The 13,584-nt window shown below is 39.2% G+C and overlaps 1 protein-coding gene across 1 annotated transcript in view; it reads right to left on the reverse strand.

Annotated features, from left to right (window-relative positions):
* LOC108136437 (acetylcholine receptor subunit alpha-like) overlaps positions 1–13,584 on the reverse strand; it is a 65,357-nt gene that overhangs the window by 35,027 nt on the left and 16,746 nt on the right. The window contains exons 2-3 of the mRNA XM_017257596.2: positions 2,752–3,046; positions 2,231–2,411 (exon numbers count right to left, since the gene is read on the reverse strand). Of these exons, the coding sequence (XP_017113085.1) occupies positions 2,231–2,411; positions 2,752–3,046 (476 nt within the window). The remainder of the gene's footprint in view (positions 1–2,230; positions 2,412–2,751; positions 3,047–13,584) is intronic.

Below are 13,584 nucleotides of genomic sequence, written 5' to 3' on the forward strand. Positions count from 1 at the left end.
ATTAAAGGGAGATAAATTTACTTTATCTGCGCTGCTAATTGACTGATGGACACAAATTAGACATATTTAATTAGGTCATTGTGTGTGAGTCATTAAATTTTCGATATTTTGTGGGGGTGGAGATAAATGCATTAATCTCAAAAAGCTTAAGCTTAAACTGCTTAAAGCTGTATTTCTTTCGATCTAAAAATTTACTAATTTGCAAAGTAGATAAGTTATATTGGATTTAATTTAAATTTATTGAATTAAAATTAAATCTTGAAATGCTGTAAGAAACCTGACAATGACTTTAACCCATTATTGGTTTCGTTCCGCCAACGGAAACAGTACATTTTTTTTTCAACTCAAGCGCGACCTGGTCGGCGATTTTATGGCCTGGCTAATGCAGCTTAGTAGATGCATGTGGTTAACCCGTATCTGCCCTTTTTTCCGCCTGAATGGAGGGTTAAGAGGAATGGGAAGCTGGCTTAGGTCTACACCTAATGCCGGTTCATTATTAGCTGGCAGGGATCCAACCGCAGGACGAAGCCACAGAGCACCCATCGTTCGTTACTATTCCTGCACTCAAAGAAAATGTATGTAAATATGCAACGAACTTGATTGAACTTCAAAAGAAAGAAATTTCCTCTTGAAGGAAAATTGTATTAATAAGTCTGAAGAATCTGCTTACACCAAAGAAAAACAAAATATTTGCAAGAACTTTATTTGAATATGTGAGTAGATATATGTTTTTAATAAAATCAAATAGTCATTCTGCATATAGGGAGTGAATGTTTGAGGACATTCAGGACTTAAAGCGTTCGTTAAATGAGTTTTTAAGATGGATTTATTATTTTTCCGGGTGTATGTCTGCCTGGGGTTGCATTTCGGTGGGATGCAGGGAATTTTACGAGGTTACGCGCCCATCCGACCGCTAGTCGTCGACATTTGTCGTTCAGGTGTCAGGCTGCCTCGGTTTTCTGTGTCCTGTGTCCTGTGCCCCGAATTCCGGAGTCCTTGGTCTTCGGTCCGCGGTTCTCGGCTCACTGGCCAAAACCACTGGAGACGTTTTTATGAAGCTTCCCTGTGGTCGACTCTCTCTCTGTCTGTCTGTCTGTCTGTCTAGCCGACTGTCTAACTGTCTGACTGGATGTCGCTGTGTCTGTTCCAAACCCATTTGCCTGCCGACTCTCCTTCTTCTTTGTTGTCCTGTGTTTTGTGGCCATAAAACGTGAGAAATTCCATGCCAGTATTCCAAAAAGGAATTATGACCGTATTTCGGTTTATGACCACTAAACCGGGCTCAGAGACACCCAAACGGAGCGCCAGGTGAGCAATTTGTAAATGTGTAAATGAGATAGTCACCGGGGAGTGCGGAATGGGAAATGGGCAATGCAAATGGAAATGGGATAGAGGCTCTGAGATAAGGAGTTTTGGCCCACTGGTACATCCTTTAATGGCAACATATCTGCCTGATATATAGTTCGTCCTGCTCCGACTCGAACACTGGCCACAGATTTATAAACCAATTAGCCAAAGGCCAGACGGCCGAGAAACTTTCATTTGTGTGGTTTAAATTGGATAACGTGTGTGTGGGCGAGGGGCAATAAGTTTTCAAGTTGCCGCCAGCCAAATTTGCGGTCCACATAAAAGGGACATCAAAGATTTGTTTCCAAATGCGAAATTGAAATCTTGTTTTGCCGCCAAATCCCATTGTTTGCTGGTCTTAGAGAGATGTGTATAGGATTGGAATGGGCTCGCGTTGGACATAAAATTGCTCAGCTATATATGTGTATTGGCAAATGAGGTACATTGAAATTGTCTAATCTATGATTTACTTTTAAGAAACTTAGTTTTATATAAAAGATTTAAAGGTCTTTCTAAGGGTATGAAACAACATATTTTGAATCCTGCAATCCATTGGATTCATTCCATATATTACTGATTTCAAAACACTAAAGATTTCTCGAAAGACTGATTTTTTAACTATTATTCTAAAGTAAGAATTCATATAAAACCATTACCGGAATATAATGTACTTGTAACTCTTTTTTAATCACATACACAAATTATAAGAAATTGATAATTACTATGGCATAAGATATATTTGATAATGTGTTTTTGAATTAATGGACTAAAACATAGTATATAAATATAGTATATGTACATTTTACCATATCTAAATAGTTTTTGTTTTGCTCTTAAACTAGTTTTTGGCATTGCAATTGTGTAAACCATATTTGGGACCCACCTGAAAGCCGTCGTAGGTCCAACTGCCGAACTTCATGACGCAGGTCTGCTCGTCGAAGGGGAAGTACTCCACGTCGATCTCGCAGGAGCTCTTGTAAATGGCCGGCGGTCGCCACTCGACACGTCCTGTGTAATTCAGCGTGGCCTTCGTGGCCAGCGTCACCTCGAAGTTGCCGTCGGCGCTGGAAAAACCGGGATGTATTTTAGTACTTTAAAATATAAAGAAATTAATCATTACTCGCGCAAAAAAAAAAACCCTTTAGAGCATAATAATAACCTTAACTTCATTTCTAGCATAAAAACAATAAAATAATAATAATAACGTTTTTTTGAATTTCAAATACATTTGCCTTGATGAATTTTTACAATATAATTGGTATATGATATAAAAGTGAATTACCAAATTGTGGATGTCATAAGAAAATGCATTAAAAATATATCCATATAATTGTAGATCTTTTGGCAATACAAAATTACAAAATCCATGGTAAATTGAGTTGATTTAATACGCTCGAAACTCACTTGTTATAGAGGACGATGTCCGGACGCCAGATGTGATCGGAGGGGACGTGGAGCATCTCGACGCCGCCGTACTCCTTGGGCTCCCACTTGAGCTTGTAGTCGTACCAGGACTGCTCCACCCACAGGTTGGTGGTCATGATCTGGTTCTTCAGGTTGACATCGATCAGTTGCGATAGCTTCAGCTTGATGCGCACGGTGAGGGCATCTGTCACATTGACCACCGGGCGGACCAGTTTGTTGTAGTTGCTCAGCAAATCGTCGTACAATCGCTTCGCATCCGGATTCGCTGTGCTGCCTGCGGGATGGAATAATACGGATACGGGTCTCAAACAATGGATAAACGGTGCCAAAGTGGGTCATAGAATGTGGACTATGGGGATGTGAGTGTGGCGGGAGGGAGTCTGAAAACTTTCTCGATTGAAGCTCAAATCGCCCGGGGCTGTTCGGTGTGGTCAAGTTTATTAAACGCTCTCGATTGCAACACTTTATGTGTGTACTTTGTGTACACTTCTGCCAGATACACCAACAAATTTTGTTTTCATATTCGTAGTATGTTTAAAGTGTGTGAAAAATTTACAAAGCGAACTGACAGCGCCAGCAGTTAGACTTTTATGTATAACCAACATGTCGGATGAGTTATATTTTCACTTGTTTGTTATTTACCAAAGGAATTAATTTAAATTTTTTTTATAAATTTCACTGTTTAGTACTTCTATGCATAGCCTGCATGTCGGATGAGTAATATATATATATATATATATTTATGTTCCTATATCTTCTACGATAAATCGTTTTTTCGGAGAAGTTACGTATTTAATCATTGCTAATAGCATTTATAGGATATAATTACTACCATTTATTAAATTTTAAAATGTTTAATAAAATATTTGAGCAAACTGAAAAATACGAAGCATTGTGGAAAAAAATAAAGCTAGAATTAAGCGTACTTTGTTTGCAAAATTCTTAGCCACATTTGAGTGCAGTCACAGGTATTAACTTTCCCGAGTCCCAATAAAGAAAAACCAACTCAAATTGACCGAGATCAGTCCCAGCCACTCTCTGTCATTCAAAGCGTATTTAAGTGGAGTCCAGCAACTAAATTGATTATGGAGGGAATGGGGATCCGGCTTCATCCTGGACACGTCTGTGGCGTAAATGTGCGAAAATTGCAGGTGCCCCTTAATGATGCAGGAAATGAGTTAATGCGCCGTCAATGGCAGCGACACCAGCAACATCAACAGAGGCAGCAGCAGCAACCAGCAAAGAGCAAACGGGTAAATGGGCAAAGGGCTGCCAGGACAACAGGACCAAGGCCAATAGGGCTGGGGGGAGGGAGGAGAGGTTGATGGGGTGAAAGGACTCGCCGAACGACGGCATTCAGCCAGGCGGGTGGCCAATGGCTCAGTCAAGCGTTCGCCTTCATTGTTGCCGCTCCTCCGCTCTTCTCCGCTCTGCTCCGCTCCACTAAGTCCTGCCACAGCACTCGAAAAAATAATAGCAAGCTAGCTGTCAATATTTTCAAAATCAATTATACATAATAATATTATTAAATTTTTTCTTACGAATTTGGGATAAAAAAAATTAATGTTTAAAATTGTAAATTTGATTAAATTCAAAAGTAAGATAAAATAGTATCTAAATTGTGAAGCCAATGCGACTGACGCCTAACAGTAAAAGTATTTAACTTTAAGCTTCAGAATACTTAATAAATAATAAATAAAAATTATAATTATAAAATGGTTCTAGCCTCATGGCCCTCATGAAATTCTCGCAGTGTAGCTTGACATGCAAAGCAAAGCGAGTCGCATCAGAAGCAGAGCCTGATTGGCATCCTCGCCTGGGGGCGACAGCCATCCGCCCGCGGGGTTGGCTTAGCCTGCCTCGGATCGGCACCAGTCTGCATCTGATTTGGATTCGGATTGAAAGGGAGCCGGAGGCGATGGCAATGGCAATGGCAATGGGAATGGAGACGAGCGGGGGGAGGGGAGTGGGGAGAGGGGCTTAGGGACTGAGGACTGAGGGCAGCTGTAAAATGTCGCCAATGTCATTATGCGAGGCTTGCGCTAATCAGCTTATCATTACTATATAATATGGGGCATAAAAATGCCTGTCGCTGGGTTCTAAGCGCATTAAAATAGTTGCCGGGCACCGGATTGAAATGGAGATGTAGTCCAAAGTCGCAGACAAAGCGAAAATAAATCAATTAAAAGATTTCCCATCCACATTATCCCCTCACCATGATGTTCGCACCCATATTCTTCGTTTTGTTTCGTTTCGTTACGTTTCTGATCTGTTTTGTTTTTATTTCGGGGCCAGCAAAGCCAAGATCCCGGCCGGAAAGCTAATTAGCAGAGCGACCCAGTCGGATTGCTCCAACAATGGGCGGTGCGGAGGCGTGGCATGCTATCGGCATATATCATTAATTTAATGTCCCGCACATTAATTGACTTTGTCGAAGGAGGGAGACACGTTGGGCAGCACAATGACCATAATGTGAGCATATATAATGTTGTATGTCTCCCGGGAGTTGTGTAATCGGGGAATCGGGGTATCGGGGTATCGGGGAATCGGGGAATCGAACAATGTTAATGGCACTGGCTAATCCCGAATGGTTATGCTGCCAGGGGGCCATCATTGCGGCCAATTTTAGGGTTTAGGTGCAACTAATTTCGGTCAGTTGACAACAAACAAATAAATATAAATTATCAATTTTATCTGTGATGCCTTAACTGAACCACAGCTTATATGTGGAATTCATAATGGGCAAATAATGGCATCGCAATTCACGATTTAACCAGAGGCAACTTTGCCTGAGACTCAACAAAATGCATTAATATAACTTTTATTATATTTAAGGTTTTTGAAATTTCAATAGCAAGCAGACAACAGTTTTAAGGACTATATAATAATAATAAATATATTTATTTCACAACCTTTTATTTTAGCTTTGCACAACTTTTCCATTTGGTTAAAGTTCTTTTTATTGTAATTAAATGTTTTGTTTAACAAATCTAATTTATTGAAAGTAGTAAACAAAAGTGGGCACAACTGTGCGGACTATCCCAAGCTTTTTGTAACATCCTTAACTAGCATTGACCTACCCCGTTTTTGGACCACCCAACCCCAGTGACATTACCATCTGGTGTACTCACTTTTGGCCACATCTTGCGGCTGGCCTAAACATCTTAAACGAGCCTTGAGGCCGTTAGAAGGCGTCGAGTAATTTGAGCAGCACATGGCTGCTGAATTCTGGATGGTGGATGGTGGTGCTGAATTCCAGATACACGCAAAAAAAAATTTCCTTTTATTTTTGAATTTTGCCAGAATGTATTTAATTTAACATATATATACCAATTTATTTTTTGATTGCTTTGAAATTAAATTAATTAGGAAAAAATTATAACTTTCTAAAAATTGTGACTAAACTACATAGGGAAATATTTTACTTAAAGACGATAATGTGTAGCAAATGTGTGCTTAATTTCAGAAATACTTTATACTGGTAATGCCTCCAAAATTTTAACTTTATTTTCTTTTTTTAAAAGTATTGTTAGATTTAAATTTATTTAAGGGTACTTTTTTTCAAAAGTGTTCACTCGCTTATTCATATGGCCAAGGTGTGAGACTTTTATGCGACACTGTGTGGGTGTGCAAGTGCGGCTGTGTGTGTGGCACACTCGTACATATAGATTGTGGCTCGCGTGGGAAACGTTAAGTTAAACGGACCTTTGCGGCGACCGCTTTTGTGGGGCTCGACTTGGGCCTGTCATACGCGACGTATGCTTTATATTGCCCAAACGTGTGTGTGTGTCGGCTGTTTGCAAGTCTGGGTGTTAATCGACTGTCGGTGTGTGTGTGTGTGTGTGACAATCACATTAAGGTAGCCAAAAAAGCACATTTTATGATTGCTTTGCGTGTTTTTCCCCCCACTAAGCCCCGTACTTGTAAATGTGTTTATTGTCAAAAGCACACGCAAAAATGAACACACATAAACAAGTGTTCAGGGTTATGTCTACACTGCCTAAAAAAGTGTAGTTCTTATGCAATTGGCTTCAGAAGGCATACAAAATGTATTTATTTATTTAATTTCATTTCATTTTGATTTTGCCTCTTTGTACGTTCTCTGTAGACTTCTGTAGCTGTTTATTTAATTTATTTATTGAAGTAAAACTGCAACTGCTCATTGTGAATATTTCATACGTATTTTGTCTATCTTAATATTTTTCTACATAATTTCCCAGTGCGCAGCCATGAGTAATGAATTTCTATTGTATTTTGCCAGACGTGTTTTGTTCCAAATAAATATAAAATTTAAGGTTCTTGGTCTTTTGACTTTTCGATCTGCAGCTAATTGATAAGGCCAGGGGCAATTAAAATGCATTTCGAATGGGTAGACTTAATTTGGAATACTATGTGCAGTTCGGTCTTGAATTCAAATCGGAGTCACTTTACTGGCTTTTGGCTGCTGACCTAATGCAATTCTTCTGTATTTTCCTGTATTTTCATTTTCCTGGATTCCAAAGAGGGCAACTCTTTGTTTTCGCATTTCCACCCCGTTTTCAGAACGTGTTTCTGACTCCAAAATAATTATTTCTGGTTTGTTCTGTTTCATGGTGTTGTTTAATGTTAACACTAGCCCACACACCAATTTGGGGTTTTCCAAATGTGTCATAAGCTCCTGATTAGTTTACTCCCGACACTTTTAATCCTGCCATTCCTGCGGCGACAACATTAATGAATAAGAGAGCACACGGACAGTGCGTTACGCATCTGTAAGTCGGCTGCAAGCAAATTCCCAGATAAGTTGGAGAACAAACTGAGAACTGTTGCAAATTTGTTGTAATTAACTGTCATTAAAACACACTAAAACAAAGCGTTGTGAGTCTTTGGGAGCAATCATATATATTTCTTTAATTAATTTAATGGCTTTATCGAAATGCTAAATGCTGTAATGTATTTTAAATGCATTAGTCTAATATACTATATCCTATATCCCTTCCAATATAGTAACAAAATCTTCCTTTCATAGACTTTATCATTAATCATTGACATTTACTAAATACACAGGGCTGAAAAATAAATAATTCTTTAATCAAAAGGGTGCCAAAGGGTTTTCACGACAAAGCATTTTCAGAATTTTCTTCTAGCTTCAATTTAACGAGAAAAAAAAAATGTTCCTGTGGGCATTTCCTTTCGCGGTGCATTCATTCACAATAATTGCGTGTAAATTTGCAGCGCTCAACCAAACTCAACTTCAACAAAGAATAAGCGAATAACCGAAGCAGCATTTTCATGATAATTTCAGCTCTTTCTTGGGTTATTGAAGCCGCCCTGCTTTTCCGACTTTCCGCCCGCGCTTTTCCCTTTAGCCCCCGGCCTTTGGCTTCGTCCTTGTCTGCCAATGCCAAACGTTTTGTTGTTTAGTTCCATTGGAATTTATGGCGTTGTTTACACAAAAATTGCATTCGCCTTTTGCAGTTGAGTAAGCAAAAAAAAAAAAAGGGGAGCGAAAAAAGGCGAGGCGAAGTTGGAAAAAGAACTGGAGGAAAAGCGAAAAAACAGGTGAGTGTGATGGTGGTGGGTGGTGGGTGGTAGGTGGTAGGTTTTAGTAGTGCAGCTGCTTGAGCTACGGAGTTCTTCGGAATATATAAATATTTTTGAGTGAAATTCTCCCCGGTATTTCGAGAAAAGTTTCCCCTTGCCACTTGCCACTTGCCACTTGCGTATTCCCCATCGTTATCAGCGTTCTGATCAATTCCACGCCCACTGGCAGCGGCTAATTAGAGGCGTTGGTTAAGTCAGATAATTAGAGAGAGCTAGGACTTAGGGAACGAAGCCAACGCTGCGTATACGTAATGCCGCCATGCACTGTGGTTGTCAGTTGGCTGTTAGAGGGTATTTTAAATATTAATGCATTTTTAATGAATGATATAGACATTAAAGAATATTTCTCACAACATAAATTGTATTTAATGCCTGAAGTTCTATTGCTTCTGTCTTTTCGTTTTGATTTCCCGCTGTTCCATTGATAAACTGGGTTGATCGGGTTTTTTGGATGGATGGATTTGTAGTGTGCAGCGAAATAAAAAAGAGAGCAGTCCAAGTTTTGCTGCAACTGCAACTGCAAATGCAACTGCAGTCGAGGTCCAATGGGTCGAATGAATAATAAACCACTGCCAGCGAAAGGAGGGGGGGCAACAGAGGGTTAAGGGCCGCGGCCAAACAATGTGAATGGGCAATGTGGGAATTTCGAATGTGGGTGACAAACTGGCCGCGTTTTGTTAACCCGCAATCGGCAACGCAATCGCAAGTGGTGCCCCCTTTCCACCCCTCTTTGGCCAGAGGCGTATGCAGGTGCAAAGGCAGGTGGCACGCACATCGGGTCACAAAAACACACACATTCCACCAAAAACAAAAAAAAAAACTGGAAAAGAAACCAACAAATTGCATATGAAAATACGCAGGAAAAACGGTGAAAAGCTGAGCAGACAGTCGACTGTGTAAATATAATATGAATAATTTTGTTAGTCGCCCCTCGTTTTTTCCTCCCTCTTTTCGTTTGCCTTTCGGGGGCGAGCAAGTGACCCAGGAAGATGCCACAGCATAAAAAACGGCTAAAAGAAATCCAACTAAAAATGCTGACCAAGCCCCATGTGTGTGCTTTTTTCATATTCCAGAAGACTTCTTCGCCTTGCTTTTGGCAGGCAGATAAAGCCAAGGAAGAATAAATGGATATATATTTAAAGCCGACCAGAGTGTTTAATTAAAATGTTTGTCATAATTGGAATTTTACCAATTTCGTTTTAATATGCCAAGGAAAATCTAAAAGTTTCTGTATAAAATTTAAAATTTTAAGGAAAAAATATATGTGACATTTATATTATACAATAAGTCTTTTAAAAATGTAAGCCAAAACCTAGATAGAAATCATAAATTCCTTTCTCTTTGGAAACAAAAGAGTGCAACAAATTCTAAATTTGTCGTTATGAAAAATTAATTTTGTTGTTAAATAATGTTCTAGAATATAACAAATTTAAAGCTACATTTACATTATACAACAACTCCTCAAAAAACACAAGCCCAATCATATTATGTCTAGGTAAGAAATTCTTAATTTAAATTATTGATTTTCCAGTGGACATCGCTGGGGTCTGCTCTTACCGGAAAGTGTTACCAATTATTTTTCCGATGGCGTTACCCACTTTTTTCAACGAGCCACTGCAGTCGCCTGCATTCCGTTCGGAATTTGGGGCATCCAGTTTGATATATTCTCGGTGATATGACCAATTACATGGCCATCAAATGCAAACGAATGCAATCATTCACTAACTGACACCCTGTGCCAGTTGCCCCACATTTTCCCACATTTTTCCACATTTCCCCAACTTACTCCGCCATTTTCCCGAGCTTTTCCTCCGCCAGTCGTCGTCATATCCATGCTGGTCCTGTCAGGGGCGTAAACGCTGCGTCCGAAGCTTAAATGGCAATATTTTTGCCAAGTGTCAGGCGATGGCCATCATCTGGATACCAACTTCCATCACACCACCCCCTTCCGAAATTCCGAATTTCATTCGTTTTGTAGGTGCTGCAACCTGATGAATTGAGCGTAGAGCACGTGCATGATCCCCATCATCATTTTTTATGGCCATGCGTCAAAAAACGAACAGGAATTACCAGAAGGCACCCTAACCTTAATACCATCTGGCTGCCAATGTGTCAAAACGAATCGGGAGTTTCTCCAGGATAGTCAAAAAATACAACAAAAAAAAAACAAAAAAAAATAAAAAAAATGGCAAATATACCAGGAGCCAAGGAGCCGCGGGGCTAGATCGGATTTCAGTGTAAGCAACTGGGGAAAAGCGGCGGAAAAGCGGAAAACGGAAGTAGGAAATGTCGCCGACACGCACACTTGAAGGGAAAACGGGAAATGGGAGTAAAGGGGACATAGCTAACGCATTTCTAACGAGCAAAGCCAGCAAAAGTGCTTTTAATATTCAACAACACAAATGGCATATGCTCTTTAACAAGTCCTAATACGTTTGGTACCCTCAAACTAACTTAAAATTTTAAGTTTTTAAAGTGTGGCTTGGTAATCTAAAGTATCTATTATTTAGCAGAGAGCTTGATTTTTAGATGGATTAATTTAAAGAAATATTTTGAGCTGAATTAATAGATTTTTTGCTTCATTTTTCAGTTATTTAAAAATTTGTACGAAAAGTTCTAATGAATTACGTAGACCAAATTAATTATAATTATGCTCCTTAGATTGCGTTCAAGTTAGAATTTATTAAAATTTGAAAACCTTTTTTTAAATCTCGTATTAAAAACAATTTTTAAAAAATTCAAAAACTAGTAATTGTTAATTTGATTTAATTGTGTACAATATAAAGTGAAAGTATTTGGACAGTAGTCTAGGGTATACACAAACAAAATCCGCTAGACGTTGGCCTTATTGGATTTGTGGGAGTCGGCCACGCCCTTTCCCCTTTCCCCCTTGTGCCTGTGTGTGTGTGAGTGTTTTTGTGAGTTTGGCATCATTGACACGCGAAAAGCATGAAACATTTTCAGCATTTATGTGCCAACCTAACCTTTGGCCTGCCTCCACTTTCCTTTCCTTTCCCTTTTTCCTTGCCATTTCAGCTTACTTAGCTGGAAGGCAAACGAAAGCTGATTTCTTGGGCACAATGGAATGCCATAGCAGGCAGTCGCAGAGAACAATGCGAAGGACCTTAAATGAGGTCCCAAACAAATGTTTGGAGAATGATATTCTTCATTAAGATTTAATGAGTTCTAGGAGCAAATAAAAGCCTTGAACATTTTGATAACAATAAAAATGTATTTAGTTTTGCAAATATTGAAAGCTAGCAGAATTAGCTAAGTTAATAATGTCTAAGTATCCAAAATATTTATGCATTTTCTTTTTCTGTTAAGAAACTAATTATGGCGTAATAATATTGGCAAAACTTTGGCTTCACTTGTACTAAGCTCTTCTAATATTTTTAACATTTGTTTTTAATATGGTCTCATTTACCCCAAGTTTCTCGCACACTTGCCCCACTCTTTGTGATATAATAATCCGATTGCATCCACTTCAACACAGAAAGGAACTTGGAGATCGTGGAGCGGGGAGCATGTGTTATGTCAAAAGTTTAACAGAGCTCAAAAGGGTTCATTGCGGAATACAAGTGCAAGCATACATATATTCTGATGCACAGGGACATTAAAAATTTAGGTAAAGGATGTTCTCCTGTAGCATAGTAATAGATGAATACAAAAATACACATACAAAAGGAAAATAAATGTTTTGTAAATAGTATTTGTTGCCATTAATTTAAATTTTAGAACAATTCAATTTAAAAACAATCGTGGACTTCTGCATATATATATAGTTTTTAAAATCTCGTAAAAAATATATAAAGACACATATTCAAGTTATCGTTTTGGTGGAAGGGTTTTGCATCCATTTTTATTTACCCGTTCGTTTCTTGCCTGCCCTTTGAGAAAATAATCAAAAGTTGTGTGGCAACTGCTTGGCAAATTGATATAAAATTGTCTCTTCCGCGGTGACATATATTGCGCTGATCCCATCTGCACAAAGTGCATGTGAGTTAGTGTGCGTCGAGTGTATTGCCAAGCAAATGGCAACGTAATCAAGTCGCCTCGCTTTCGCTGACAAGATAAAACACACAAACGCACCAGCGCAGACCCGAAACGAAAACGGAAACGGAAGTGCAGCCATTGACAGCGGCAGCGGCAGCGGCAGCGGCAGCGGCAGCGGCAGCGACAGTAGTAAAAAGATGGCGATGGCGATGGCGATGATGATGTGTGTGTGTTTGTGTGTGTTTGTGTGTGTTTGTGTGTGTATGCTATACATCTAATATCGCTTAATGTTGAAAGAAAGCTTTGCGTTGGAGACCGCTTTCCTCCGGCTTTCCCCCCCGCCGCTTTTCCGCTTTACTCCTCCACCGCACATATACTTGTATATGCGACTACATGTCAATGTCAACACAGCAAAGCGGGGAAAAAGCGGGAGAAAATCTCCCTCAAAGAGCGGAGTTTCCGAGGGTGGCAGATTGGCAACGCTCGATTGGCAATAAATTGAAATACGCGACCATAAAATCACTTAATTGCGAATTCGTGTCTCTCCATCCCTGTCTCTCTCCCTCAGACGCTGGCTTTCCCGTCCTGTTTCTCTTTCTCTCTCTCTCAAAAGGGAAGCGGCAAATTCACGTGCCCCACATTCGAGGCGTCACTGGTGCACCGAAAGAAATATTCATTAATTTGTACAGGGGATAAATAGCTTAAGCAGAAACATCACCTTTTTTTTGCGAAAATTGACCAGAAATAACAACAAGGTATGTCATTTCGTTATAGGGCCATTAATTTCATTGTTACGGCCAAAATACTAATAGTTTTGGGTGTAAAACCGGGGTTAGGATTTTTGTTAAAAAAATACAAGTTTTTGAGAGTTTTTTGTTGTAACTTGGCCAAAATAAGACGCACAGATAAAAGAAAGATTGTTTTGTGCAGCTTATGACCCAATCTAACAACCTCTATCACTCTTTTACAAAATTTGTTTAAAGCTAAATTTCACATATTTTATATGGGGTAACATAGCCTTTTTTTTGCGAAAATGGATCAAAAATAGAAATGTCCAGGTTTAAATGCCATTCGATTAGGAATCTTATTACGAGTTCAATGAGGTATGTCATTCTGTTGTAGGGCCATTATTTTCGTTGTTATGGATAAAATACTGAAATTTGTGGTCGAAAAATCGTGACCCCTTGGTGGACTTTTGGCAAAAAGAATTTATTTTAGAATTGAAAAAGGTGA

Source organism: Drosophila elegans, unplaced genomic scaffold, assembly GCF_018152505.1.
Source record: "Drosophila elegans isolate 14027-0461.03 unplaced genomic scaffold, ASM1815250v1 contig_149, whole genome shotgun sequence".
In the NCBI taxonomy this organism is placed as follows: Eukaryota; Metazoa; Arthropoda; class Insecta; order Diptera; family Drosophilidae; genus Drosophila; species Drosophila elegans.